Consider the following 27,411-nt stretch of genomic DNA (forward strand, 5'->3'; position numbering starts at 1 on the left):
GGGGCTGATGAATATGGAAGAAATAAAAGGTCAGGGTACTAGAGGTCCCATACGGTTAAATAAGAACTGTTAGGTTGGGGACAGTGCAACATGCAAGCTGGAAGATCAGAAAGGAGTTGCTTGACTTGGTGAGTGAGTGTGAGGTTTGGGCATTTTCCAGAGTGAGGCCGTGTACGAGATGGAGGGAGGAGAGGGCACCGGGGGATGGGAGTCCGTGTGTCGGAGGCATCATCTGTGTGGACATTGACATCTCGCAGAAATGTGCTAAGAACTGGGTGCACAGAGAAGAGGTGCCAGGATCATAATGAAAGAAGTCAGTCGAGGACAGCAGCAGGTGTAGGGAATAGCAGAAGAGCATGAATCTCAAAGAAGAAGAGCTTTCTATAGGAGGATAAGCAGCAGAACTTAAGTTCTGAAAGCCTGCAAGAGTAAAAGGTCACCTCTCAAGAGAGCTTCCTGGGAAGCGCTGTGATCGGGGAGGGTTAGATGTCGGTTTAAAGCACAGGTCCAGATGTCGCATTAGAATAAACACTTGTGTCCAAGAATCGACAAAAAATAAGTGGAGGTGCCTAACAACCCACTGGGATCTTCCCCAGGAGCCGAGGTCTGGACGAGTGCAGCTGGATAATTTAACCACTAGATAGTACAATTTAAAACATGTATCTTAGGTTGTTCTTTTGAAATAGGTGTACGGTTCCTATAAGAACTTGGTTACCTTGCTAGCTGACGAGATACTTGTGGTTTTGTCTGTGCCCTGTCTATTAAAAATGAGGTTAGCAAAAGGCCCGGGCTACCCTCAGCCATGTTGCTCTGCAGTAGTGAGACCAGTTATAATCATGACGGTGGTGTTGCTGCAGCTGGAGAAAGGCACAGTGTCTCAGTCCAGAGAGCAAATACTGAGAGCTGGGAACTGACAGGGAAATAATTAAGTGGCCTTCCACTGCTGTCAGAAGCACTGGGAGAAAGCCTTGTAAGACACACAACTTCCAGGGAGCACAGATACTGCAAATATATTCATTCTTAACTCCCTCCCGTTTTCTATTCTAAAGTGACAGCAAGGGAGGACGCCCAGGAAAACCACTTAAACCTATTGCAGGGAGCAAAACACTAAAAATCTCTTACATTTAAAAAGGACTAGAAAATCCACAGAATGTATTTCCCTCTCAGGAGATCCTAATCCCGACTTAATAGCTCATGTAGTTATAGTGGAGAGTTTGGATTTGGAGTATTTTTGAGTGTCTAATCCAAATGTTTTACAGGTTCATTTATCTTATGTAGGTAATTACTATTTTGATTTATTTTTACTCATTCTTGAGATCAAGAATTTCCTACCATCTTATGAAGAAAATAAATTACTTCATTAACAGAAATCAGCTTTTTCGATAACTAGCTGGTGTTTTGCCCAGTGAGATTTATCAGATATTCTACGTTCTGTATGCCTAATGCCCGCCTCTAGGCCTTACCTGCTCTCCGTAGGGACAAGTGTGGCTGAGGGCATTTTACTCTCAGGGACTGGCCTGGCTGCTCCTATCATGTTTTATTCTTGGTGACTAATTCCTGCTCCGTAAGATACAAGCCAAAATATTTCCCTCCTTCCCTTCCTCTCTTCCTTCCTTTTTCTCTTTCTTTCTCTTTCTCTCTTTTTCTCCCTCCTTTCCTTCCCCCTTCCTTCTTTCTTTTCTTGATGAAGAAAAAGATGAATTGACACAGTGGGGGGAAAAAAGAGACTCACAAGTTATTTGCGGATAAATTTTTTATCTGCAAAAAACCAAAGTAGAAAACAGAGTGACAAAGATGTTCACATTTTGTGCATTTCTTTGGTCACTTTTTAGCATTTGGTTGAATTACTCTTCACTTATGATTTTCGTGTGGACCTCCCGACTCTTCACCCGCAGCTTGTTGACCTGGGACTCGGCAATGTCAGCCCGTTCCTCGGCCTCCTCCAGTTCGTGCTGGATCTTGCGGAATCTGGAGAGGTTGATGTTGGATTGTTCCTCCTGAGAATGAATGGAGATGCATTTAGGAGGGAAAGGAGTTCAGAATTTCTAGTTTCTTAGGTTGGTTGGTCTCAGATTTCTTTTTACTTAAAAATGCTTCACTCTAGTAAACCTTAAACAAACAAACAAACTAGAACGCTCTTGATTGTGTGTGTGTGTGTGTGTGTGTGTGTGTGTGTGTGTGTGTGTGTTAAGTCCTCTCATGCTTCCTGAACTCATGGATAACAAGGAGGGACAGGTGACATTTGCCGCTGACATTTCTAAAAGTTCTCTTTTTTAAGATGTAAACATCTTAGAGCTCCTACTAAATATGTCAGCTTTCTAATCTTCCCCCCCCCCCCCCCAGATTTTGGTGAATGAACCAAACCTTCTTTAAAAGAGAAACAAAAACAACAACAAAAAAACCTTCTTAAAAAAACCTAATGAATCACTGAACACTACATCAAAAACTAATGATACAGTGGCTAACTGAGCATAATAAAAAACACACCTATATTATATCAAGCTAATAGCCTTGAGTATAAATTATTGTCCCTTGAGTATTTGAGTATAAATTATTGCCACTTAATGCAGTTTAGAAATGAAACAAGATTTGTTTCCTAGAATAGTCTTCAGTAGTCTCTGATTGTTTTTGAACAGACAAGCAGTGAATTTGGGAAGGCTGGTTCGGGTTTAGTCTTTAGTAATTGTCCTTTTTTAAAAGGCTCATTGACAACTGTTCAAAATATGGCATTCAAATTTAGAAATGCATAAAACTTAGAATCACTAAATAATAGAGCATGAATAAAACCTCAGATCTTCCTGTTACAGATGAGGGAAGTAGGGGCTAGAGACACGTTAAGTCTCCCTCTCTCTCTGTCACCCTTACACCTGCTTCTCGCCCCAGACCTCAGAGGTCAGCAGAATAATGAAAACCACTCATGGACAGAGGAACTAATTTGTGATGAGGAGGTATATATATCTATTCTTACCTCCTTAGAAAATTGATATTTATTATTTCAAATAAATCATAGGCTGGGGAAATGAGATAGGTGGAGTGGCAAGAATCTATTGGTCTGAACATGACCAGGAGCGTCTGAGCTCCAGACTTAACTGCTTACTTGTCACCTTCACTTATGTATATGATGGTATTTCAAACAGTGTTCCAGAACAGAATTCCTGTTTCTTTCTTGCCCTATGAATCTGTTCCTCCCTTAGTTTCCTGTTGTAGTCCTTGTTGCTGCACCATCCCTCTGGTTACTCAGACCATGAACTTGATGAAGTACCCTTGATTTCATTTCCGCTACCTCCCCAGGGCAACCCATTAGCACATCTTATTGTTTCTCCCTCCAGAATGCATCTTGAATCCCTCCACTCTTCTCTATCTGCTCCACTGCTGCCCTCAGGCAAGCCATGGGCCCACCCGAAAAGCCTCCTAGAATGTCACCCTGTACCTACCTGTGTTATCGGACAATCCATTCTCCACAAAGTAGCCAGAATATTCTTTTTAAAAAGTATAAACCAGGGCATGACCGAGCAGTTTAGAACCCTCCTGTGGCTTCCCAGTGTCCCATTGTACTTAGAATGCGATCCAGACTTCTTACCAAGGCCTGGAAGGCCCTGTGATCTGCCTTCTCTCGTGCTCCCCAGCCCTCTCTTTACTGCTCTCTCTGTGCTGCTTTCTGTTCCTTGAACCAGACTCTTGTCCACTCAAAAGCATTGTGTTGCTCTTCCCCTTCCCTGGAACAGTTTTCCCTGGCTTATCAAGTTGTTAGTTTCTTCTCATTGTTTAGAATGTCATTGACCCTTTTCCTTTGATCCTTCCTCATTGTACCCTCCTTTTCTTTCCTTTCATTCTTCTAACTAAGCATGCTTGGCCTTGCCTAAGTCCGGGGCTGGTGGGGGATTATGTAGTCACTCCAAGGGGTTCAAAACTCACCGCTTCCTCAGCTTGTCTCTTGTAAGATTTCACCTTCGCTTGCAGTTTATCCACCAGATCTTGGAGCCTGAGCACGTTCTTGCGGTCTTCCTCAGTCTGAAATAATATGTTGAAGAGTGAGTCTCTTGAAAGTATAAATACCATTAACATTTTGTTGTATATTAGCTTCTTGAGCCCTTGCAGACTAGAATGAAAACCTAGATAGGCCATTTTCCTTACCTGGTAAGTGAGTTCCTTCACTCTCCTCTCATGTTTGCGTAGACTCTTGACAGTTTCAACATTGTGCTTCTGTTCACTTTCAACTTCTCCTTCAAGTTCACGGACCTGCAAGAAGGTAGGCGTTTTATTTTATTTTATTTTTTTAAAGATTTTATTTATTTATTTGAGAGGGAGAGTGAGAGAGCGCAAGCAGGGGGAGCAGGGGGAACAGTAGAGGGAGAGGGAGAAGCAGATTGTCCGCTGAGCAGGGAACCCTATGCGGGGCTCGATCCTAGGACCCTGAGATCATGACCTGAGCTGAAGGCAGATGCTTAACCATCTGAGCCATCCAGGAGCCCAGAAGAAGGTAGGCATTTTAAAAGACATTTACTGTGATCCATTCACTCAGTGGATTTCTGCTTCTTCAGATGACCTGCAGTGCTGCTTTTACTCTGCTTTATATGTAGTTTTGATGGCCTAGTCTAGTTGTGTCCTTAAAAGCTCTTGGACACCAAGGAACATTTCTCATTTGTCTCTGTATGCCCCAATCATCTAGCAGTATGAGGTACTCAAAATCATGCACTGGTTTGGAATGAGGTGAGAAATATGCTGATCAGAAGACCCACCCTGGCCTCCAGTTTCTGGATCTGCTTCTTCCCACCCTTCAGGGCCAGTTGCTCAGCCTCGTCCAGACGGTGCTGCAGGTCCTTCACCGTCTGCTCCATGTTCTTCTTCATGCGCTCCAGGTGGGCGCTGGTGTCCTGCTCCTTCTTCAGCTCCTCGGCCATCATGGCTGCCTAAACAGTAAAACAAAACCCATTGAGAGAGATGAGCGAGCACATCTGGATTCAAGTTTGACCCCCACCATGTTGCCTGTTGCTCACATCAGTGATGGCCTTCTTGGCCTTTTCCTCTGCGTTGCGGGCTTCCTGGACAATGTCCTCCATCTCTCCCTGGATCTGGGAAATGTCTGTCTCCAGCTTCTTCTTGGTGTTGATCAGGCTCGTGTTCTGGTTAAAATATCAAATTTAGAAATATTTAGTACATGAGAGCAAAATTAAGATGCCAGATTTTTAATGAACTTATGAACTAGGTAAGTAATTAGTATCCCTCCTTGTTCCATAAGTTATCTGAGGTGACAGCATATTTTTAATGTGACTGAATGTCACAGTATAGATATTGTTAAGCACAAATATTAAATGTTTTAAAACTTCATCCTCCATGGAACATTATGAATGCATTTTTAGGTAATGCCAAGATATGAGCAGGAATTTCAATTTCATTCCTTTGTATTTTTGACTATTGTGTTATATTCACCTGGGTGTGGAGGAGCTGGACGCGCTCACTGGCATCCAGGAGCTCCTGTTCTGCGATTTTCCTGCTCCTCTCCGTCTGCTCCAGAGTGGCCCGCAGCTCCTCGATCTCGGCCTGCAGCAGGTTGGCTCTGCGCTCCACCATGGCCAGCTGCTCCTTCAGGTCCTCCTGGCCGCGGAGGGCGTCATCCAGGTGGATCTGGGTGTCCTGTGGAATGAACGATCATGGAGACACCTCGTTCTCAGAGCTGAAGTCGCCCCAACCACCTTGGGGCCGTCTTTTGAACCCGCTTACTTTGAGGATGGCTTGGGTGTTCCTGTAGTTCTTCAGGGCCTCTGCAGCCATGCGGTTGGCGTGGTTCAGCTGGATTTCCATCTCATTGAGGTCTCCCTCCATCTTCTTCTTGAGCCTGATGGCATCATTCCTGCTTCTGATCTCAGCGTCCAGGGTGCTCTGCATCGACTCCACGACCCTGATGTGGTTTCTCTTCAGCTGGTCAATTTCCTCATCCTTCTCAGCAATTTTCCTGTCGACCTCAGACTTGACTTGGTTCAACTCCAGCTGGATGCGCAGGATCTTTCCCTCTTCATGTTCAAGAGATGCCTTTAATGACAGCAAGGGGTGACATTAGCAGGGAATGGAAGTTTATATAGTATTCTAGAAATAGGAATTAGTTCTTGCTCTTGTGCTGCCATAACACATCTTTATTCCATTGTTCTGGAAATTTCTACAATGTGTTGTTGATTTTATATATTTCTGTCTCCCCAGCTAGATAGTGCCCTTGACGGCAGGGACCTTAACTTATTCGCCTTTGTTTTTTTTTCAGTGTATAGCGCAGTTCCTGACATATAGGTGTGTTAGTTGCATGCATGGTCGATTCTCCATCCCCATACTGAGTACAAAGAGTCAGAATTACTTTTCTTTTCTCTTAATTTAAGAATTTCATCAATTCTTACATGCGGTAGTCTCTAATTCCTCTTGTAATTGTTTTAGAATGTACAGTAAAATGTCTACCTCTGCCTCCTCTAACGCGGCCTGAAGTTCAGACTTCTCTTGTTCCACTTGCTTCTTTATCTTCTCCAGTTCATGGATACGTTTCCCTCCTTCTGCAATCTGCTCAGTGAGATCAGAAATCTCCTCTGTTGGTGAACAAAGATATAAAAATTTGTTCAGTGAGGGAAAACATTTTTTAGATCTTTGCTTAAAGAAAAGGTGAGAAGTGCTCACGTTGCAAATTCTTATTTTCCCGCTTCAAGGTTTCAAGTTGGTCTAAAGATTCCTCATAAGCATTCTTAATCTTGAACAGCTCTGTGCTAAGGGAGCGGGACTCCTTTTGGGAAGCTTCAAGTTCAGCATGAGTTTCTTCATACTTCTGTTTCCATTCTGCCAGGATCTGAGGGGCAAAGAATGGCCCAGAAATTTAATGGATAAAGTTGATGGGACGGACACCATCTATCCTGGCACATGTCAGAGTTGAGATGATCTGGAACTGACAGATCATTATGAATGAGACGAGTGGAAACCATAGGCATTGTCCCCCCCCCCCCCCACTGCCTACCGTGGAGCAGGAGCTACTGAGAACAGCCCTCAGGTAATTTGAATAAGACACACTGAAGATAGCAGGCTGGCTTTCATCCTATGTTGAATACTGAGGCAGAGACTACTGCATGCGTTACCTTGTCGAAGTTCCTCTGCTTCTTGTCCAGGGCGGCGCAGGCCGCGTTGGTTCTCTCCACGTCAATCATGAGGTCTTCCACCTCATTCTGGAGCCGCTGCTTCGTCTTCTCAAGGGAAGCGCATTTGGCGTTCACGGCTTCTACGTGCTCCTCAGCATCCTGTAGACGCTGAGCCAGCTTCTTTCTAAAAAGTGAAATAAGGACAAGAGAAGTGAATGGCCATCCACACAACTGGATGCTTCAAAGTAGGTACGAAAGAGTGATTTCCAGAACCAGACTCCTAATACTTTGCTTTTCCATCTTGTTTTGTAGGCCCAGTTCTGTGTTAATTCATTCCCACTCTCCTATGAACTAAATCCTGAAAACAGTCTAAATTTCAACATCGCCATACTTCGTACTCAGGTTTTAAGGCCATCTGTGATCAGCCCAAGCAAACATTTTACCCATCAGTGGCTGGTTTGCTCCTCCTCTCTAGAATAATAATATCTGCTTTGAATTACTGTTGTTTATATCTTGTCTCCACTGAATTCTCATCTCCAGAGGGTGGAGTGTGTATCTTGCTCATCTTTGTTTTCTCATAGGCTGTCACACATATTAAGCGCTCCAGTGTAGGATGAATTGAATTCAAATGAATGAATTCAACCTCAAATCAAATAGACTTGATTTTGGCTAATCGTGTCCCTTATTTTTCCTGGCTTTTCATAAATCATTTAATAAAAATAAACTTTTCCAAATCATTATCAGTTTTGCTTTGCGAGCTCCACTCAGAGGATCTTCTAAGGCATCCCCCCACCACGATTCCAACTACATGGTTGTAGATGAGTCACAGCATAAGTAACTAGATCTCTCCTGAAACTTCCTGTTAAATGAATAGTTTTCTTCCTGTCCAGTTTCTCCATTTTTATAGTTCCATCTTGAACTGTTGATTGCATTGAATATTTGGTCCTTTGTGAAATGTTGTGTATCCTTTCTTATTGCAGAATTTATATTTTCTTTTTAGTCTTTAATAATATACGTCTTTGTTCCCCTGCGAATAGCTATGTTTTTACATCTCAGAAGGAGTTGCTATGTTCTGAAGCCCAGTTATTTTTCTCTTACACACCTAACATCTTGGACTGATTTTCCCATTAGTGGCCGAGAGGGAGGAGAGTTACAAGGAAGTACAGTTAACACTTACTCTGTCTACACCTTTATAGATAGAATGATGTCAAAAGTTGTCCTTCAACGTCCTCTTGCCTTCCTTGCTTTCTTTTTCTGCCTTCTAGCTTAATTTCTTTTCCTGCACCGCCTAGATTGTTTGTCGTGCTTTGGTTTATGTTCATGCATGTTTTTTTCCTTGGTTTTCCAAATTTGTTGTGGGAGCAATGGACATTTTCCCATATAGTGCTTATGGCAGATGTGCTTTGTTAACAGAAATATTTCCATTTCAAGTAAGTCTAGAACATACTTGGCCTCCTCCAGCTCCTCTGTGCGCTGGATGGCATCTGTCTCATATTTGGTCCTCCACTGGGCGACCTCACTGTTGGCCTTGGACATTGCCCTCTGCAGCTCGGCCTTGCCCTCTTGCTCCTCCTCATACTGTTCCCGCAGCAGGTCACAGTCGTGGCGGGCTGATTGCAGGGCGTGGGCCAGAGCACTCTTGGCCTGAGAACATAGAGATCAGAGACTTAATTTGATATCTTTAAAGTGACATTTTGTCCCTAGGCTCCTACAGACCATCAGAAGAAAATCTGTAGAAGTAAACGAAACAACCTCAAAAATAAGGATAGTGACAAGTAGGGCTTACCTTTATTTCCTCTTCAAGCTGCCTTTTCAGTTCCTCGATCTGTTGTGTGAATGCTTGCTTTCCCCTTGAGAGCTGAGAAACTAACGAGTCCTTTTCATCTAGCTGGCGTGAATATTCACCTGTTAAGACCAAGATGGAGAAATCTCAACCTCACTTTGGAAATCAGAACTCTGGATTAAAAGCTGGATCAGGGAAAGGGAGCTGAGTTTGAAACACATTGGAGAGTACGGATTACAGCAAGCCACCAAACTCCACTTCAGTTCTGATGAGCAAATCTATGTAGAAATGAGAAGTATGGAAAGCTTGGAGGCTGATTACATACTTATGAGCCAACACAAAATATTTTGGAAGATATTTAAGATTATTTATCGCAGTAGAAATTGGTCAAGAAGGATGTAACAAGAGATGTTAGTATTTAGTAAGAATCACAACTTTCTTTTTTTTCCATACCACTAAGTTATAGAAAGGACTTAGAAAAGTGTCTACAAGGAGCATTTTGAGTCTTTGAGATTACAGGTTTTTTTTTTTTCATGAAGTGTACTAACTACCTGTACAACAATAATAAAAGCCTGACTTTGAACTCTGTCAAAGAACAATATTTCAATGACTATGAGAGAGTAAAGTGGTTCTCCAACACGTTGATCTGCCTATTACTTTAATAGTCCAGGTGACCCATAAAATAATTTCTGTCTTGTTATCTCTCACTTGGGGAGGTGGAACTTCGGTAAAAAGTTGGGTGGATTGATTAGGGGACAGAGGAAATTCAGAGACTCTGCAATTTGATAGTCAAAATTCCACAAACATCACTTAAGGCTCCTGGGCTGGGTTGTAGTGCTGAATATTGCTCTGTGTGACTGTGCCAGCTAGCAGCGTTTGGCCAGACTTCAGGAAGAGGAGCGGAGTAAGCATTCCTGGACAGTCACTTCATCACTGCCATAGTCTGTCATCTTTGAAATATGGATTCCATTACAGAGACTGTTGAGGGTAATAAATAACTTATGCAAGCATTTTGAAAAGTGCAAATAAATACTGTGAAGCTACACTTTTAATTTGATAACTTGATGAAAGTCAAATCTGCTTTAAAATGTATAAAAACAGAAGAGCCTGCTCTCTTTAATGGAAGTCACAACTGTAACAAAAAAGAAAGCAATCCATGCCAGCGGTCAGTGATGTGTTCATAGTGGTGGTGATGGGTATCCCCAGGGGGTAATATGTGATCTCAACAAGTCAGTGCAGTTTTTCAGCAAATTAAGCATCCAAGGGAAATTTATCATTCAAGGTCAACACTGGTACATGGCCCACCTGCTTCCGTCTGCAGACGCGCTCTCTGAGCCGTCAGGTCGTTGATCAGCCGCTGCTGCTCCTCTTCCTTGGTCTTAAGTTCACTCATCTGGTCTTCTAGAGTGCGACACATCTTTTCAAGGTTCCCCTGCATTCCAAAAGTAGTAGAAGGCATCTCAAGCAAGCATTTGGACCACAGGAATTTTTCATAATCCAAGCATTCCATAGGGGCTGGGGCACTTATTTATTTTGAGAATACAATATCCTTATAAACGAAAACTAGAGAAGCCTAAGGTTATGAAGGAAAGAGTAACAGATGACATAGTCCAAATATGCTACCAGTAAACTGCTTTGTGAATTCAAGTCTTTACTCGACTGGCTTATCTTTGATAGGAGAGTAATGATACTTGATTCAATTCTCGGTGATTTTTTCGAAAAACATATTATGTATTTGTGCTTAAGGGGCAAAACAGAAGCTTCATCAAGGTGAGGTGTTTTTAAAATCCCAAAATGTATAGTTGAATTGTAGTTTTTATTTGGAAGAGCTAAACTTTCCACTCTGTATGTTCTTTGGGTGTGGCCGTTCTCACAACCAAGAGCGAGTGCTTCCCTCATCACACCTGAGTGTCTGTCTTTCTGCTTGCACTGTCTGTAGTCTCCTGCCAGTTACTGAGGATTCTTGAGCGGCTCACTCACACCTGTCTCACAGAAGTCTCTTTAAGACTTAAACCATGATTGTACCTTGGCTTTGGAGACTGTCTCCATGTTACTGGCAAGGTCATCAATCTCCATCTTCATCTCGCTCTTCTCCTTCTCCAGCTTCTGCTTGACCCTCTGCAGGTTGTCGATCTGCTCCCCGAGCTCGGCCACACTGTCTGCGTGCTTCTTCCTCAGGGTGGCTGCCGTGGCTTCGTGCTGCAGGGTGGCCTCCTCCAGGTCTCTGCGCATTTTCTGGAACTCGGCCTCGCGCTTCTTGTTCATCTCGATCTGGGCGGAAGTGGCCCCGCCGGCTTCCTCCAGGCGCTCGCTGATCTCCTCCAGTTCCCGGGAGAGGTCAGAGCGCTGCTTCTCTGCTTTGGCCCGGGAGGCCCGCTCTGCCTCAATTTCCTCCTCCAGCTCCTCGGTGCGGGCCTGGGGGTGACACAGCAACGTGAATGCCAGCTCCTGGCCATTGTGATTCCTGGAATGCGCAGAAGAGGTGGGGGGGGTCCGACTCACCTGTAATTCCTTGATCTTCTTCTGTAGCTGCATTGCGAGGGCCTGCTCATCTTCAATCTTGCTTTGCAGATTGTTCATTTCAAACTCTTTCCTGTTAGAGAAGCATTTTATGTCAGTCACAGATATAATAACAGTAATTTCCCCATGGAAATGTTGTCCTCATTGCTTACTTTTTGAGTTTCTCATCGAGTTGCTGCTTGTCATTTTCGACATCCATTGTGGATTCTTGAGCCAATTTTAGGTCTCCCTCTAGTTTTCTCTTTGCTCTTTCTAGATCCATTCGGATTTTCTTTTCTTGTTCCAAGGATCCTTCAAGCTAAAAGTTAATAATGCATGAATACAGTTCTAGGACTGTTATCATCTTTTATCGCAGGTTGGACTTGTAAACATTTAACTTCTATCTAATCAGCAGCTTATTTTGATTTTTCTGTGCGTAAGACAAATTTGTCCCATTCATTCCATTCCCTTTGCTGTTTACCTAGTACAAGAGTCATTATTTAAAAAGTGAACCATGCCTCATTACCATATGATTATAGTAAACTGCTAGGGAGATGTCATGCCTTTTGAATCTCCCCACTGGAAACCATTGTGATTAGTGCTTTGCCATACCCATACTGTAGCAATGTTTCTAAACCATGATTTTTGCCGGTTCCTCCCTTACTCAGATATTTACAGTGGGTTCTCTATTCGATATCAGGTCACATTTAAAGCTGAATTCATCTTCCACATTCCTTATTTGGAATCCCCTTTTTTCCTGTGAGAGAAAACCTTATGGATATTTACTACTTCTTTGCTCTTGCTGTGCTCCCCGCTTAGAGCACCCTCTCTGTTTCTTCCCATAGTCATTTGCTTTTTGATCCCAACCAAAATCCATTTTGTTTGTACAGTTTTTCTTGGTAAACAGAATAACCTTTCTTTCCCCTAACCCTTTTTACCCATATCGACTGTTACCTACAACTTTCTTTATTGATTTTTTTTTTTGACTCTATGGGTGTTCATCTTAGACCTTGTACCGGGGATGATGTCCTACACTAATTCATTGGAAACTCTTGAAAAGTATTCACTACATTATTAGAATGTAAACGCAGACTTACTTAGTTTGTTACTAAATAAAAAATTATTTTTTATATGATGTTAGGCTTACATCATCCACTTGCTGCTCTAGCTTGATTTTAGCTTTGGTCAGGGTGTTGACTTTGTCCTCTTCTGCCTGCAGGTCATCCAGGGTCTGCTGGTGGGCCTCTTGGAGGGCCTTCTTCTCCTTGGTCAGCTTTGCGATGGTTTCGTCCAGGCCTGCCATCTCTTCCGTGAGGTTTTTCACCTTGAAAAATTAAAAGGGGAAATGGTATCTGCTCTAAAGCATCTTAGTAGGGTGGCAGAACCTCTGTATGGTAGAACAGAATAGGATTCATACCTTGTTCTCTGTGGCATGCTTCTCCTTTTCAACCTTGGCCAGGGTCAGCTCAAGGTCGTCAATGTCTTTCTTGAGCTCTGAACATTCATCCTCTAGTTTTCTCTTCTTGGCTGTCAGCTCGGCGTTGATCTCCTCCTCATCCTCTGCTCTCTCAGTCACCTCCTTGATTTTGGCCTCCAGCTGGATTTTGGTTTTGATCAGCTGGTCACATCTTTCCTCTGCATCAGCCAAACTATCGGCTTCCTGAAAAGGGATAATAGACACTTTTAGATTTTAGTTCTCTGGACATCAGATTTCATTAATATTTTGAAACCAAACAAGTAAATTTTGTTTTAAAGCCTTAGGCTAATTTTTATAAGCTTTCCATCATCTAGGAGATATTTATTGGGTACTTATTATGGCACTGCAGATTTTTTTTTTAAAGGAATTTAAGTCAGCATTCCTGGTGAAATTATGATACACTTCTGTTTGCTAACGATGAGGTTCAGGACACACTGTCCCTAAATATGGCACCTTGGCATATTGCATACCGTAAACTGAAGGAGTTTGAGAAAATGGCTTAAGTAGGAAGCCCACTCTGACCTCCTGTACTCACCCTTCTTCCCTGAAACAGGTCATTAAACTCTCACGTGAAAAGTACCCTCCCTGTATTAGGAGGAAAGAAGACATTCTTATCACCAGAGATGGGAATTGGGGGTCAAGAAGGCTGCAGAAACAACCTTGTTAAAGTAACTTTTATCTTCTTTAGTTACTTCTTCACCATTTACTACCCTTAGCTCAAACCCCTTTGTCTTATCAATTCTTTACAAATCTATCATTTGTCTAAAAGATATACAAGCTTCCTGCAGTCTTCAGTCTCTTGTAAAGGCTCCCGTGTACATGTAAAAATCAATAAATATTCATGCTTCTCTCCTATTGATTGATTTTTAAATTTTCAGACTCAGCCAGGGACCTTATTAAGAAAGGCTCCAGGAAAACTTTTTCCTCCCCTGCATGATGTCACCTGCATTTAATGTGTTGGTATATAATTTCAGATCAGTCACCTTTCTTTCTTTAATATTTATTTACAGAAAAGCTTAGTGTATGAGAAGCAAAATGGCCAGGTATCCAGCGGGTTGCTCAGAGGGAGGATTAATACCAGGAAAGTGACTTAAAGGGAAGATGTCCTACAGAGTAACTGGGAATTACAGGGAACACATGGAAGAAGTAAGGGGAACTGAACATGTTCAAAGGTGGTGCATAGAGAAGTAGCGAGCATGTTTCTCATGAGAGGGAATAAGGGTTGGAATAGAAACTCTGTGGGAGCAGGGACCATGTCTCCTGCTTCAAGTTGTATCCCTAGTGCTTGGAATGTCCTCATGCTTTTATTAAATGTGGGGAGTTGAATGATGCTGAAAAGAGGTCATACTTCTCGAAGGAGAGGAGTATGCCCAGAACAAAGAGATATGCCCTGCGTTATCCACTGGTTCTCCAAGGTGTGATGAACCTCTTCTTAATTTGGAAAACCCTGTTGTATATGAACTACAGGGAAAGGCACAATGCCAACCTAGGTAGGAACAGACCGTTCATCTTTCTTCAAGTTTCCTAGTTGAGTGTCCCAAGCCTAAATACCCAACTGGACCAATGTCGATTTGCTTCTGAATACAGCGGACTACAGGGTCCCTTTCGGGGTTTAGATTGTTGGTCTTAGTAGCAAACTGAAAGTCTCTTGTCATTTGAGTCACAAAAGTAGGTTAGACAGTGGTGTTTGATCAAATATTTCTTCCCAATCTTCTGGATGTTTTTTGGGACATGAGAACAAGAGTATCAACCCCATCTCATGCTAGCTCAAAAACTGACACTATCTATAAAAAGTATTGCCATTATCCTTGCACTGACTCTATTCTTTCAGGTACCGGAGAGTTTTTAAAGACAAAGTTGAGAGGGAAGTTGCCAGTTGTTTTCATATTGGTTTCAAGTTGATGCATTTCCATCACAATGTCTCCTCCCTCTTCACTGTGACTATGGTTCTTTTTTTCACTGGTCTTATGTGCTCTTTTCAGTAGGGAGAATCTTAAGGAGCAAAGATCCCCTCACTTTTTGCCCATATTTTGCTAGGAGAAACAACAGGGGGAAAGGAGGAGTGGTTTCGTTTTTTCTTTTTCAACAGCAAGGGATCCTACCACAGTGCTTGGTAGTAATGTTGCATCTGGGATTGTGTAGAACTTCTAAGGAGTTGTGAATTAGGAAAGTTTGATAGTGAGGTGGAATTTAGACCTTCCTCTTGAAACTGCTGAACTGAAATGTTAGCATCCAATTGCAAGAAATGGGCTCAGATACTCACAGCTTGGACCTGGAGCTGGAGGTCATTTTTCTCTTGCATGAGAGCAACCATTTTCTCTTCCAGCTCTTTCCTTTTGGCCTCAGCCTTTGCAAGGCTTTCTTTGGTCTTCTCAAACTCTTCCTTCATGTTGGCCATCTCCTTTTCTGTCTCTGCACTCTTGAGGAGGGGCTTGATCTTGAAATACAGCTTCATCCAGGGCCAGTGCTTGACGTTCATGAACGCACGGATGTTGTACTGGATGCAGAAGATGGACTCTCTGTGATAGGAGCAGAAGTGGTCAAAGTCAGGTTCCAACAGGAAGCAGAATTAGAAGGGTCTAGGCTGAGGGGGTTCAGTAAAGCATCTCTATAATACCTTCTCTCCACCATCCTCTGGTACTCCACTCTCGCCAAGTACCCTCTGCACCTGGCCTGGGTTCTAGTAATCAGCTGGGCCAGCTTTTCATCTCGCATCTCCTCTAGGAGCCCCAGAAGACCAGCTTTGAAAAAGACCTGTGCGTGGGAGGAGTTGCAGATCACACACTGTACATAAACTTCATAGGGAGATGGATAGCATCAGGTAGGCTTTAGAGACCATTACCTTGGTGTGACCAAATTTATACTGGGTGTGGTCAATGTCGATGGATGCAAGGAGCTTCTCAGAAGCCTTCTTGCTGTCAATGAACTGTCCTTCGGGGATAGCACTTGCATTTAATACCTTGTATCTGTTTAGGCCAAACAAATAAATGATAGCGCTCTTGTCACCAACAAGATATCTTCTTGCCTTGCTATAGAAATGACATAGGTTTCGGATAGTCTAACAAACATAAACAAGAAATCATATCCGTGTCTTTATTCTCTGTATATCAAAGGGTGTCAAACTTTTAGTATGTCAATACAGAGTCTGTCGAATGTGTTTCTCTTTCCTTCAATTATAATAGAAAGCATATAAAGGATTTTTCCATTGAAAAAATTAAAATGAATAAAAGAACTTTTTAAGATAATTTTCAGTGAGAGAGTCTGACCTCTGTTTGAAATCTGCATAAAGGATCCTGCTTGGGAACCCCTTCCTGCAGATGCGGATCCCCTCCAGCACCCCGTTACACCGCAGCTGGTGCAGGACAAGTTCATGCTCCATGGCCCCTAAAAGGCAGAATACGCATGCCTTACTTCATGGTCTCAAGCAAACAGCCTGGAGTTGTTTGGGTATCAGATGGGTCTTACCTGGAGTCTTGGTTTCATTGGGGATGATGCACCGTACAAAGTGGGGGTGAGTGCTCCTCAGGTTGGTCATTAGCTTATTCAAATTCTCCTGTGGAATTTATGAATGTTGGTTTTAAAAAGCACTGTTTTCATGCATTCATATTTACAGACATAATCATTGTGACATTGGTGCAATTCTAATAGTATCGAATTATAGGATCCAGTAGTATCTAATTCGGATACTATCTGAATAGTATCCAGATTTGAAAATAAGAAGAGTTATTTCTGGAATTTCCACATTCCCAAAATGTCCTTCTCTTTCCTGTTTTTGTGCATTATAAACATATTTTTCTATTAGTCATTGACATGGTCACTGCTGTTGAATTTCCTAGCATGTATTGTAGATTTTGTATGATATTCTTTTTTTTTAAATTTTTTATTATGTTAGTCACCATACAGTACATCCTTAGTTTTTGATGTAGTGTTCCATGATTCATTGTTTCTGTATGACATTCTAAATGCAGGGAAATATTCTACCCGGACTCTTTGGTCTAGATGTATGATCTGACTTTACAAATAATTCAGTGTCTTTTCCTAATCTCTCATTTCTTTCTTTACCCTATTTTAAATTGTATCTGCTTCTCTATCACATTCCTATTCCTTATCCTAATTACAGAGCTGTGTCCTCCTCCTCATTCCACAGGAAGTGGCCTTTTAGTGCCTCACTCTGGGAATTGGCAGAACACCAACAGCCATGTTACCAAGTGTGAGAAGAAGTATTGCAACTTGTGGAAATCCTGGCTTTTCAGAGTCACTTAAGTTTCCATTGTTACAGATGGGACTGTCCTAAGAAAAGTAAATTTTCCTTCAAGAGCTATTTCTTACCACATCTGGTTTTTTACTTCCTTTGTTTAGAATCAGCCTCCAGTTCTCAACAGTGATCTTCTTCTTTTTTTTTTTTTAAAGATTTAATTTATTTATTTGACAGAGATAGAAACAGCCAGAGAGAGAGGGAACACAAGCAGGGGGAGTGGGAGAGGAAGAAACAGGCTCATAGCGGAGGATCCTGATGTGCGGCTCGATCCCGTAACGCCGGGATCACGCCCTGAGCCGAAGGCAGACGCTTTAACCGCTGTGCCACCCAGGCACCCCTCAACAGTGATCTTCTGTCTTCAGCTTTCAAAATCCACTCACTTCAGTTCTGAACCAGTATACACCAAGGCACGTACATCATTTGGAATTTCCCACAGGCTCCAGCAAATCTCATGTTTTGTTTAGTCCTATCCTAGCAGAACCTTTTAAATGTCAAATGACCTTATTTCCTGGCCCCCAAATTTAATTTTACCATCTGATGCTGACTTCTGCAATTCACTTTCATCTCTCCTGACACCCTGTCTCCTGTATACTTAGGTGTCTCTTCCAAATGACCCCAAACTCTCTAAGACTCTGTTCTACCACCACCCACTGACCTGTCTCTTTGAGTCACGTCCAGTTCTGGAATCCTTGCAGGATTACTTCCCTTTCCCCACAAATACAGTAAAATTTAATTCCCTGAATCTAATAAGACAGAGCAAAGGAAGTTCATACCCTGAAGAGAGCAGACACTGTCTGGAAAGAAGAACCCTTCTTCTTGCCACCTTTCTTACCACCGCCAGCCTCTAAGGGGGGCAGAGAGCACAAGCAATCATAGCACAGCTTTCTCAGTATATGTTTGATACATTAAATAAAGAATAACTTCTGTTGGAATTTACCTGCTTCAGCAGTTGTTGTCCCAGAGAAGAGGAGAGCCAGAGTCTTCATTGCAGACTTCTGGTACAGCCCAACCACAGTCTCGTTCAGGGGGTCCTTGTTCTTGTCGAGCCAGCCGGTGATGTTGTAGTCCACGGTGCCAGCATAGTGGATCAGTGAGAAGTGTGCCTCGGCCTTGCCTTTGGCAGGCTTGGGCTTCTGGAAGTTGGCCGACTTCCCAAGGTGCTGCTCATAGAGCTTGTTCTTGAAGGAGGTGTCTGTGGCTTTGGGGAACATGCACTCCTCTTCCAGGATGGAGAAGATGCCCATGGGCTGAAAGGATGAAAAGAAACAAATGCCTTTGAATTTTGTGTGCTTGTAGAAATAATATGTGACATCTTGATCCTCTTTGAGTAAATTCACCCTTTAATTTCTTAAAATTAATGAAAATTCATCCCTTGGGTCAGAAGTTGTTAAATTAGCAAATATTTATTGAGTGCCTGTTGAGATCCAGGTGCTGTGTCGGGCTCTGGGATGTGGTGGCGAGGGAGAGGAATGAAGAGCATACTCTCTTGGAGTTCATGTCTTGCGCCACAGCTCTACAGCCATATTTCTCCAAGTGTGACTTGCAGATTGGTTGCATCAGAAACACTTGGTGAAAATGCAGATTCTAAGGCTGAATCCCACACTTCCTAAAAAGTTTTCCCAGGGGTGAGATTAAGGAATTCTGAAATTTTATTAAGTACCGTGGTGAGCCTCAAACTGCTTTAAAGTACTAGAAATTTGCATTTCAGTTGCTACTAAAAATGAATCTAAGGATGACAAAGGGATGCTGAGTAAAAAATACTCTTTATAGTGCACTTTTATAAGGAAAGGTGGTTTTAAGTCCTTGCATTGTGAACTATCGGGAAATGGAGAGTTCTGGATGCTAGAGAAAATATTCACTCTCCTTTTAGCAGACTTTCTCCGTCAGAGTTAGCAAAAGAAGGAGCTTTCCTGATAGTATTTATGAGTAGAAGTGTTTTAAGATTTTTCTCAGCAGTATATAATCTGTGACCTGAAAAAAGCAAGCGGACCTTCTCGATGAGCTCAATGCAGGCGGCCAGGTCCATCCCGAAGTCGATGAACTCCCACTCAATGCCCTCCTTCTTGTACTCCTCCTGCTCCAGCACGAACATGTGGTGGTTGAAGAACTGTTGCAGCTTCTCGTTGGTGAAGTTGATGCACAGCTGCTCGAAGCTGTTGAACTAGGTGTTGGAAATAGCAAGGAGTTGGAGCGAGTCTGGAAAATCCAGTGGGGATTCGGCAAAGCAGACACAAAATGGAAGGGCCTTAAAAGGGCATTTATCCAAACAACTCACATCAAAGATCTCAAAGCCGGCGATGTCCAAGACCCCGATGAAGTACTGTCTGGGCTGCTTGGTGTCTAGCTGCTGGTTGATGCGGGTGACCATCCACAGAAACATCTTCTCGTAGACGGCCTTGGCCAGAGCACCCACTGCATTGTACACCTTCGTGGACAGAGCAGTGATTGTTGGCGCTACTAAAGACATGCTCTGAAGGCCTGGGATGGGGGTCATTCACTGAGGTCGTGCACTCACCTGCTGCACCGTCTGGCCTTTGGTGACGAACTCATTGCCGACCTTGACCCTGGGGTAGCAGAGGGCTTTGAGCAAGTCAGCAGAGTTCAGGTTCTGGAGATAGGCCGCCTTGTCAGCAACTGCAGAGACACAATTCAGGCACCCCGCGTGACCTACTGTGGGCCCCACAATTCATCGGGGCAGAGTGATGAGTGAACCACTTTATAGAAAGTCTGTATGGAGGTGAATTTGCATATGTTCATCAGAGGCTCAGCTGTAAAGAAGTAATGAATTTGTATGATCCAGCCATTGCACTACTGGGTATTTACCCCAAAGATACAGACGTAGTGAAGAGAAGGGTCATATGCCCCCAGTGTTCATAGCAGCTTTGTCCACAATAGCTAAATCATGGAAGGAGCCGAGATGCCCTTCAACAGATGACTGGATTAAGAAGTTGTGGTCCATATATACAATGGAATATTACTCAGCTATCAAAAAGAACGATTCCTCAACATTTGCTGCAACATGGACGGCACTGGAGGAGATAATGCTAAGTGAAATAAGTCAAGCAGAGAAAGACAATTATCATATGGTTTCTCTCATCTATGGAACATAAGAACTAGGAAGATCGGTAGGAGAAGAAAGGGATAAAGAAAGGGGGGTAATCAGAAGGGGGAATGAAGCATGAGAGACTATGGACTCTGAGAAACAAACTGAGGGCCTCAGAGGGGAGGAGGGTGGGGGAATGGGATAGACTGGTGGTGGGTGGTAAGGAGGGCACGTATTGCATGGTGCACTGGGTGTTATACGCAACTAATGAATCATGGAACTTTACATAAAAAACCAGGGATGTACTGTATGGTGACTAACATAATATAATAAAAAAATATAAAAAAAAAAAGTAATGAATTTGGAATGAGCTTTTTGTTTGTGTTACCTTCGGTGCCATCCGGCTCGGCCTGCTCCTCACGCTGCTTCTGCTTGAACTTCATGTTCCCATAATGCATCACGGCCCCTGTGAGCTTGTAGATGGAGACTCTTTCATCAGAGGTGAAGCCCAGGATTTCAATGGCACTCTACCAAGAAAGATAAGAGGACAAAAGGGCAGAAGACACTAATTTATTTAGGGGAATTTATACCATATCCTTAACCATGCCTATAGAGGGGTGTTATTGTCATTCCCATACATAATGGATTTAAAGAAAAAAACTATGTATGTGACTTACATCTGTGGCCATCAACTCTTCTTGGTCATCAATGCTGGGGACGGTGATCTCCCCTTGACTGACGAAGGCATAGTCATATGGGTTGGTGGTGATCAGAAGCATTTCTGGGGACATAGAATTCAGGGTATACGTTTTACATTAGAAGTTAATAAAATGATTAACTTCTAGCTTACAAATTTAAGCTCCTTCTTACCAATTAGGTCTGGCTTCTTGTTAGACATGATCTGATAGAAAATGTGGTAGCTTCTTTCTGCCTTCAGCTGGAAAGTAACTCTAGACTTCTCCAGAAGATCTGTAATGGAAAGTAGACACTGCTCAAGGGGGAAAAAATTATAAAGTTCCTGAAGTGATTTTGGAAATTGGGATGATTAACTAAAAAATCTCACTGGCCTGTTGAGATTTCAGCTGAATGTTGTGCCTCTACAAACACCATTACAAGTGCTCTTACCACCTCTAGAAAGAAACTAAAACATGCCTGGCCCAGGACAAAGACATTTCTCATGCAGAAGATCCTTGACATTTGGGATATAATTGATTCTTGAGAACCCCTCCCTCCTCGGGGTCTTTTCTCACTTTATACTAGAGGGACCACTAAGAGCACCATTTATCAAGTCTCAGGCTACAAAGAAATCACCTGTTCTCAACCGGAAGGCAACTCATTTACCTTGGTGTTAGTGTTTTCTCAGAGAAAGTTGGAATTCGTTCTGAGGCTGGAATGTCTCAGACAAGCCCCATGGCTCCTGGCAGTTCTTAAAGAATCATTAGCTCATGACTGGGATAAAGCACACTGTGGGCTATGGATAAGACTGGCATTAACCACGGGCATGTTTGGCAGCAGACTGGTGTTTCACAGGCTCCAGGCTCAGCAGGAGCTGCAAAATGTTCCTCCAGACCATCATTTGTCATTCTTGGATTCTGTTTAGGAGGTCCTGTTACTCACATGTTTCAATATCAGCAGAAGCCAGTTTTCCCGTGGTACCAAAGTGGATCCTGATGAATTTACCCTTGCAAGTAAAAATGATGATGTTAAATATAAAACTTGAAGCACTCAAAAAAATGAGATGGAGATGATAAATCAGGCATGCTTTCTCTGTCATGGAAGGGCTGAGAAGACCTCTGTGACCAGGAAACTTACAAAGCGAGAGGAGTTGTCGTTCCTCACAGTCTTGGCATTGCCAAAGGCCTCCAGTAGGGGGTTGGCGCTGATGATTTGATCTTCAAGGGTGCCCTGCAAAGGCAAGAGCGGTCCTCACCTCTGGGGCTCCAGACTTCCTGAGAGCCCTGAGAGTCTTGAGTCTGACCCCAGACCCACCTGTATTTTGCCAGAAGTAACTTCCTCCTTCTTCTTTTCCCCAGTGACTGCAATTGTTGCAAAGTACTGGATGACACGCTTGGTGTTCACGGTCTTCCCCGCACCAGATTCTCCGCTGTCAAACAGAGACCAAACATACGTGAGGAATTAAGCTATGTGACAAATGAAAGTACTTCCATCATTAGCATTTACTACCTTATGCATCCATCTTTACATGTCTTTGTCAATTTTTCCTAGCTCCTTCTCTTCAGCCTACTATAGCTCATATTATTTCTGTTGTTTTGCACTGACAAGAAGTAGGGAAATTCATTCATTAATCACCTAACACATATTTCTTGAGTGCTTAATATGTGCCAGGCTCTCTTCCAGATGCTGTGGCCTGGGCTTGAGAGGTCCAAAATGCAGACACCCAACAGCTATGTGGGCGATGAAACCGTAAAAAACTCTATGAAACAATGGGTATGTTTTTCAGTTTCCTTAGACTAAAAACATAGCTCAAGTGAAGTCTTGAAGGACTAGACATTTCTCAAGTAGGCCTTAAAAATGAGCCACTGGGAACATTCCCAAATGGCTCAACGTTCAGAAGACTGTATGTTGTTCACTGCCATGTACCGGGTCCTGACTGTGCACAGAGAAAGGATTTGTAGCCCGTACTCTTAGGAAAGTTCTGGGCAGCTTTTAAGACTGGACTAGCAAATGACAAAGTTTAGGACTTTGTTATTTTACATTCTGATGCAGTCTAAACCCTACAACAAAGTACAAACGGTATCCAGGTCCAGGCTGATCGGCAAGGCTTCAGTATGGCAGCACTAACTAATTTCTTTTAGTTTGTCATTTTCCCAGTGTGAATAAAATGCTAATACATCCTAGAATAGTAATACATACGTGATTAAGATGGACTGATTCTCCCGATCTAGAAGAAAAACAGTGGACAATCAGCATCATACCAGTTACCCAAACAGAACTTTCTATAGGGAAACATTTGGGGCATTGAGTGTAAATACGGTGTCATTTTAAATGGAGTTTTTAAATATATTATTGTTAAGTTATATATGATATTATTCTTAAATGTCTTAAGTTGAGTCCATAATCTCTCATGCTTATTATGGACGCTGGGAAACAAACTGAGGGCTTCAGAGGGGAGGGGGGTGGGGGATTGGGATAGGCTGGTGATGGGTAGTAAGGAGGGCACGTATTGCATGATGCACTGGGTGTTATACGCAACTAATGAATCATGGAACTTTACATCAGAAACCAGGGATGTACTGTATGGTGACTAACATAATATAATAAAAAAATATTATTAAAAAAAATAAATGTCTTAAGTTGAAGAGAAACATAAAATGTTGTTATATCTTAAATTCCTTAAGCCCTCATAGTAAGTGTCCTTCTGGTCTAAAATAAAGAGCAGTACTTTCCAAAGCCAGAGACACTCTCTGGTTGTCATCTGTGGATTTCAGTAGCATGCTGTCTGCTGATTCATGCATGGAACTGAAAAATGCAAAATGTGCAAAGGGCTTGGACTGTAGTGTAATAGGTTTAAACAGTGTTCATCAAGCCAAGGTTGAGATTTAGTTTCTAAATGAGTCATTTGGCCTCACAAAGAGAAGGAAAAAAAAAAGTATTTTACAGCCACAGCCTGCAACCCTAACTCTGATCAGTCCTGCCAAAAGTGTGCCATCAGGTCAAAGAAAGATCAGTTGAGAGAACTGACTCAATCAGAACAAAAATCCTTTTAAGGGAGGAGAAAACAACAACTTCTCTTTCTGTGCATGTAGCCCCCAAATACCATCTTTATTCAAAGAGAGGCTATCTTCTCTGAGATGGTCTCTGATGCCGTTAGAGATAACAGTATTCCTCAAAAGCATCAAATCTGTAGTCAACAAGAAACTTAAGCACGAGAGGATGGAACATATATTTTTCATTTCCATTCAGATAATGTGATTCCACCGTTACTTAATCTTAGCTATTGTTACTTAAAGCTATACCATAAATTATGTATTTCCAAGGAGGAGACTGCAAGCAAGTTAAGTTTAACAGGGGTAGAGCAGAGGTGTGGCCTGGTAAAATCATGGAGGTGGGTGGGTTCTGGAGGGCTAGGTTTTAATTCCAGCTTTGACTGCCTCTCCCTCTCGGTGCTTCAGTTACCTCTTCTGTACAACCAGGGACTTGGATTAGATTATCTCCGAAGATCTGCTTATCTTTAACACTTTGTGACTCTAGGTGGTCAGATAATTTGCATGCGAAACACTGGAGCCACTCACCAGTCAGCATGAACTGGTAGGCGTTGTCAGAGATGGAGAAGATGTGGGGCGGGGCCTCCTGGCGCTTCTTGCCTCGGTAGGCCGTCACCACCTCTGTGTTGTACACCGGCAGCCACTTGTAGGGGTTCACGGTGACGCAGAACAGGCCCGAGTAGGTCTACACCAAAAAGAAAATAAAAGAATATAATCGTTTCATGGGGACCTTAATCATCTATTTGTCAAACTATTAACTAGCTGCATGAGCAGAAGGCCATGAGAATGAACTCACGTAGATCATCCAGGCTGCGTAACGCTCTTTGAGGTTGTACAGCACCGCGGGCTCGTGCAGGTGGGTCATCATGGCCATGTCCTCGATCTTGTCGTACTTGGGAGGGTTCATGGGGAAGACTTGATCATCTTTCACTGTCAGAGTCTGGCAAACAGGGAAGATAACGGTTCATGTCAACTGAGCGAGGAAACACAAGAATTGATAAAACGTGGTCAGCTCCAGGGACTCCACTCACCGCTCCAGCTTCGGTCTTCACCGTCACTTTCCCTCCTTCTCTGCTCTGGATGGTCCCTTTCACAAAGGATTCTTTGGGCTCCGCCACAAAGACAGATGTCTTGGCATCAAAGGGCCTATTCTGGGCCTCAATGCGCTCCTTTTCAGACTTTCGGAGGTACGGAGCTGCCTCCCCGAAAATGGCCATTTCCTGGTCTGAACTCATGGCTGCTGAACTCAGCCCAGTCGAAGACCCTGCCTGGGAGGGAAAGAAAAGATAGTCTAGAAATTCAGATATTTGATGTCACGTTTAGGAAAAGAAAACATTTTGATTCACTGAGCAGTTGAGCACTTAGCATTGTGTTGAGTATGACCACCTACCTCCCTGGCTTGGCTGGAGATGAAATGTCAGTGTCTGTGTTCTGTGCCAGTGCTGATAGGTACTTAATGGAGCTTCTGCAAAGAGACCGTGGTTTCTGGCTCACGGTATGATATTGCAGCTGCTCTCTGTGTTTTATTTGTTATGTATGTTTATTTCTATATGCAGCCTGTGATTGGTTTATACAGAACACAAAGCTAAGATGATGGCCGGGTGTCCTCCAGCTCTTTCGTTGAGAGCTCTTATCTTCCAATTGGATTATAAGCACCTTGCAGGCAAGGGAGCACTTTCTTTGAAGGCATCCTTTACGCCTCCTAGGACGCATGCTAGGCACAGGGAAGGGCTCAAAGCTGGCTTTGTGAATTAAAAGTACAATAGATTTATGTTGTGAAAATTCTAGCAACTATTTTGTACGTAGTGAAAATCTTTTCATTATAGATTTGGGTTCATTATAGATTTACAAAGGCTACCTGATAAAGGAAAGCAGAAATGTAGGGAGCTCTGCTTTACACTGCTTTGTTTAAAAAAAAAAATTCTATTTTACATCAGTTTCTCTTGTTTCCATACCATAATTTTGACAAATTTGGCTTTTTCACTTGTCTTTAGTATTTCAGTATTTCTCAAAGACTTATTATAAAATATTATTATCTGTTTTCTTTATTACTGAGATTCTCATAAAAATTTCACAAAACTTTCTTTTTAAGATCCATCCATCTCTTGCCATTTTAATATTCATTAATCCTGTCAATAATGATCAGAGGTAATTTGTTTTATAATAATAAAGATTTTTTTTTCCCCGAAGAACTCGGAGCACTTGTGTAAACTTTTCTACATTTTCCCATTCAAACTGCTGTGATTTGGATAACACAAAATGCTTTGTTTTGCTGAAAATGCTCACAATCATTTTTCATAGCGTTTAAAATTTTTTTTCCATTTTATGGACTGTGGCACAACATGTGAATTTAAGCCACTTTTCCAAGGCAAGGACTCAGTTCATTCAGACAGCATCTCAGGTTTTTTATTTTTTATTTTTTTATTTTTTTACATTATATGGTGCTGAGGAAAAGCTGTAACAGGAAATTTACATGTTCTCTATAAATGGATAATAACACCAAAATGTTGTATTGCACGTTGTCATTTATTTAAAAGACAGACTGCAGTGCTGGAAATAGAAAAAAAAATTGTGCATAAAACTCCTCAAAACTCTAAGAAAGCATTTTCAGGTATTGCAGAGGATATAAATTAATGAGAACGAGTATCTAAAGTCCCTCTCAGAATTTTTCAGGGGAAGCATGATCAGCCATGAAATGAAAACGCTTTCGTTTTATAACCCCCTGAGCACTCTCCAACCCCTGTGGAAGATTTCTTGCAGCCTGTGAAGAGCGAGGAAAAAAAAAAAAATCAGGATCTTACCTTAGAAATGCAACCTGGAAGTGGGTCAGAACTGTAAGAAAAAGAGCAAATTTCTTCTGGTTAGACTCTAACCATTCCCAATAATAGCCTAATTCTTAACTGAGAATCAGGAAATGACTGGGGACACTAAAGCAGCTAATTAAAATTGCTACGGAGTAAGTTGGAGCCTCGCTGGAAGGGCTGCCGGGGCAGTGGGAGCCAGGGTGTGTGGCATGTGTGCGGGCAGCCAGAGATCCCTTACCGCCTCCCACAGAGCCCTGTCCTCACACACACTTACCTTCAAGCTTTATGAGGAAAGACGAGTCACACCCATTCCAAGGGTCCTTTTATAGGGTCAAATATGGAAAACACATAGCCGCCGCCTCTTTCTTAAAACATATTTGGCAAAACGTGTTTTTGGCAATGAAGGTCTCCAAGCATAATTCCCCTCATATTAAAGATGTTTGGATATAATTAGAAGTATTTCCTCTCACATTCGGTTAAGTATATGAATCAATCTCCTATAAATAATTCGAGAGGTTGGCCGTGTGTAAGCGATCTGCCCTCGGAATAATGCAAGGTGTCGTGTCGGAGAGGCTACGTTCCGCAGTCCCTGCACTTTTGTTGCTGCCGCTGTTCTGTTGCGCCCATTCGCACGTGGGAAGTCTTTTCAACGGCCCGCGCAGTTGCAGATACTAGGCTGGAAGGGAAGTTGCTGCTCTTGACCAGAGTGTTAGAAAAAG

General features: G+C 42.6%; 1 protein-coding gene across 1 annotated transcript; it reads right to left on the minus strand.

Annotated features, from left to right (window-relative positions):
• Nucleotides 1-1,743: 1,743 nt before the first annotated feature.
• Nucleotides 1,744-27,077, minus strand: LOC123792082 (myosin-1). The gene is made up of 40 exons (XM_045797234.2): nucleotides 26,967-27,077; nucleotides 26,690-26,720; nucleotides 24,920-25,156; nucleotides 24,685-24,828; nucleotides 24,417-24,573; nucleotides 23,038-23,065; nucleotides 22,153-22,267; nucleotides 21,976-22,068; nucleotides 21,781-21,844; nucleotides 21,034-21,132; nucleotides 20,841-20,944; nucleotides 20,552-20,690; nucleotides 19,636-19,754; nucleotides 19,396-19,545; nucleotides 19,111-19,281; nucleotides 18,058-18,367; nucleotides 17,894-17,964; nucleotides 16,328-16,415; nucleotides 16,129-16,246; nucleotides 15,705-15,828; nucleotides 15,480-15,616; nucleotides 15,126-15,381; nucleotides 12,803-13,045; nucleotides 12,533-12,709; nucleotides 11,559-11,704; nucleotides 11,389-11,479; nucleotides 10,912-11,301; nucleotides 10,192-10,318; nucleotides 8,890-9,008; nucleotides 8,551-8,747; nucleotides 7,104-7,287; nucleotides 6,655-6,820; nucleotides 6,442-6,566; nucleotides 5,722-6,030; nucleotides 5,431-5,634; nucleotides 4,998-5,123; nucleotides 4,740-4,910; nucleotides 4,135-4,239; nucleotides 3,916-4,011; nucleotides 1,744-1,997 (listed from the first exon to the last, which is right to left on the minus strand). Exons 3-40 carry the CDS (start codon nucleotides 25,121-25,123, stop codon nucleotides 1,845-1,847), a joined length of 5,820 nt encoding a protein of 1,939 aa, XP_045653190.1. The 5' UTR covers nucleotides 25,124-25,156; nucleotides 26,690-26,720; nucleotides 26,967-27,077; the 3' UTR covers nucleotides 1,744-1,844.
• Nucleotides 27,078-27,411: the final 334 nt, after the last annotated feature.

This window comes from Ursus americanus, chromosome 14 (assembly GCF_024610735.1).
Source record: "Ursus americanus isolate L20-20 chromosome 14, mUrsAme1.1.p, whole genome shotgun sequence".
NCBI lineage: Eukaryota > Metazoa > Chordata > Mammalia > Carnivora > Ursidae > Ursus > Ursus americanus.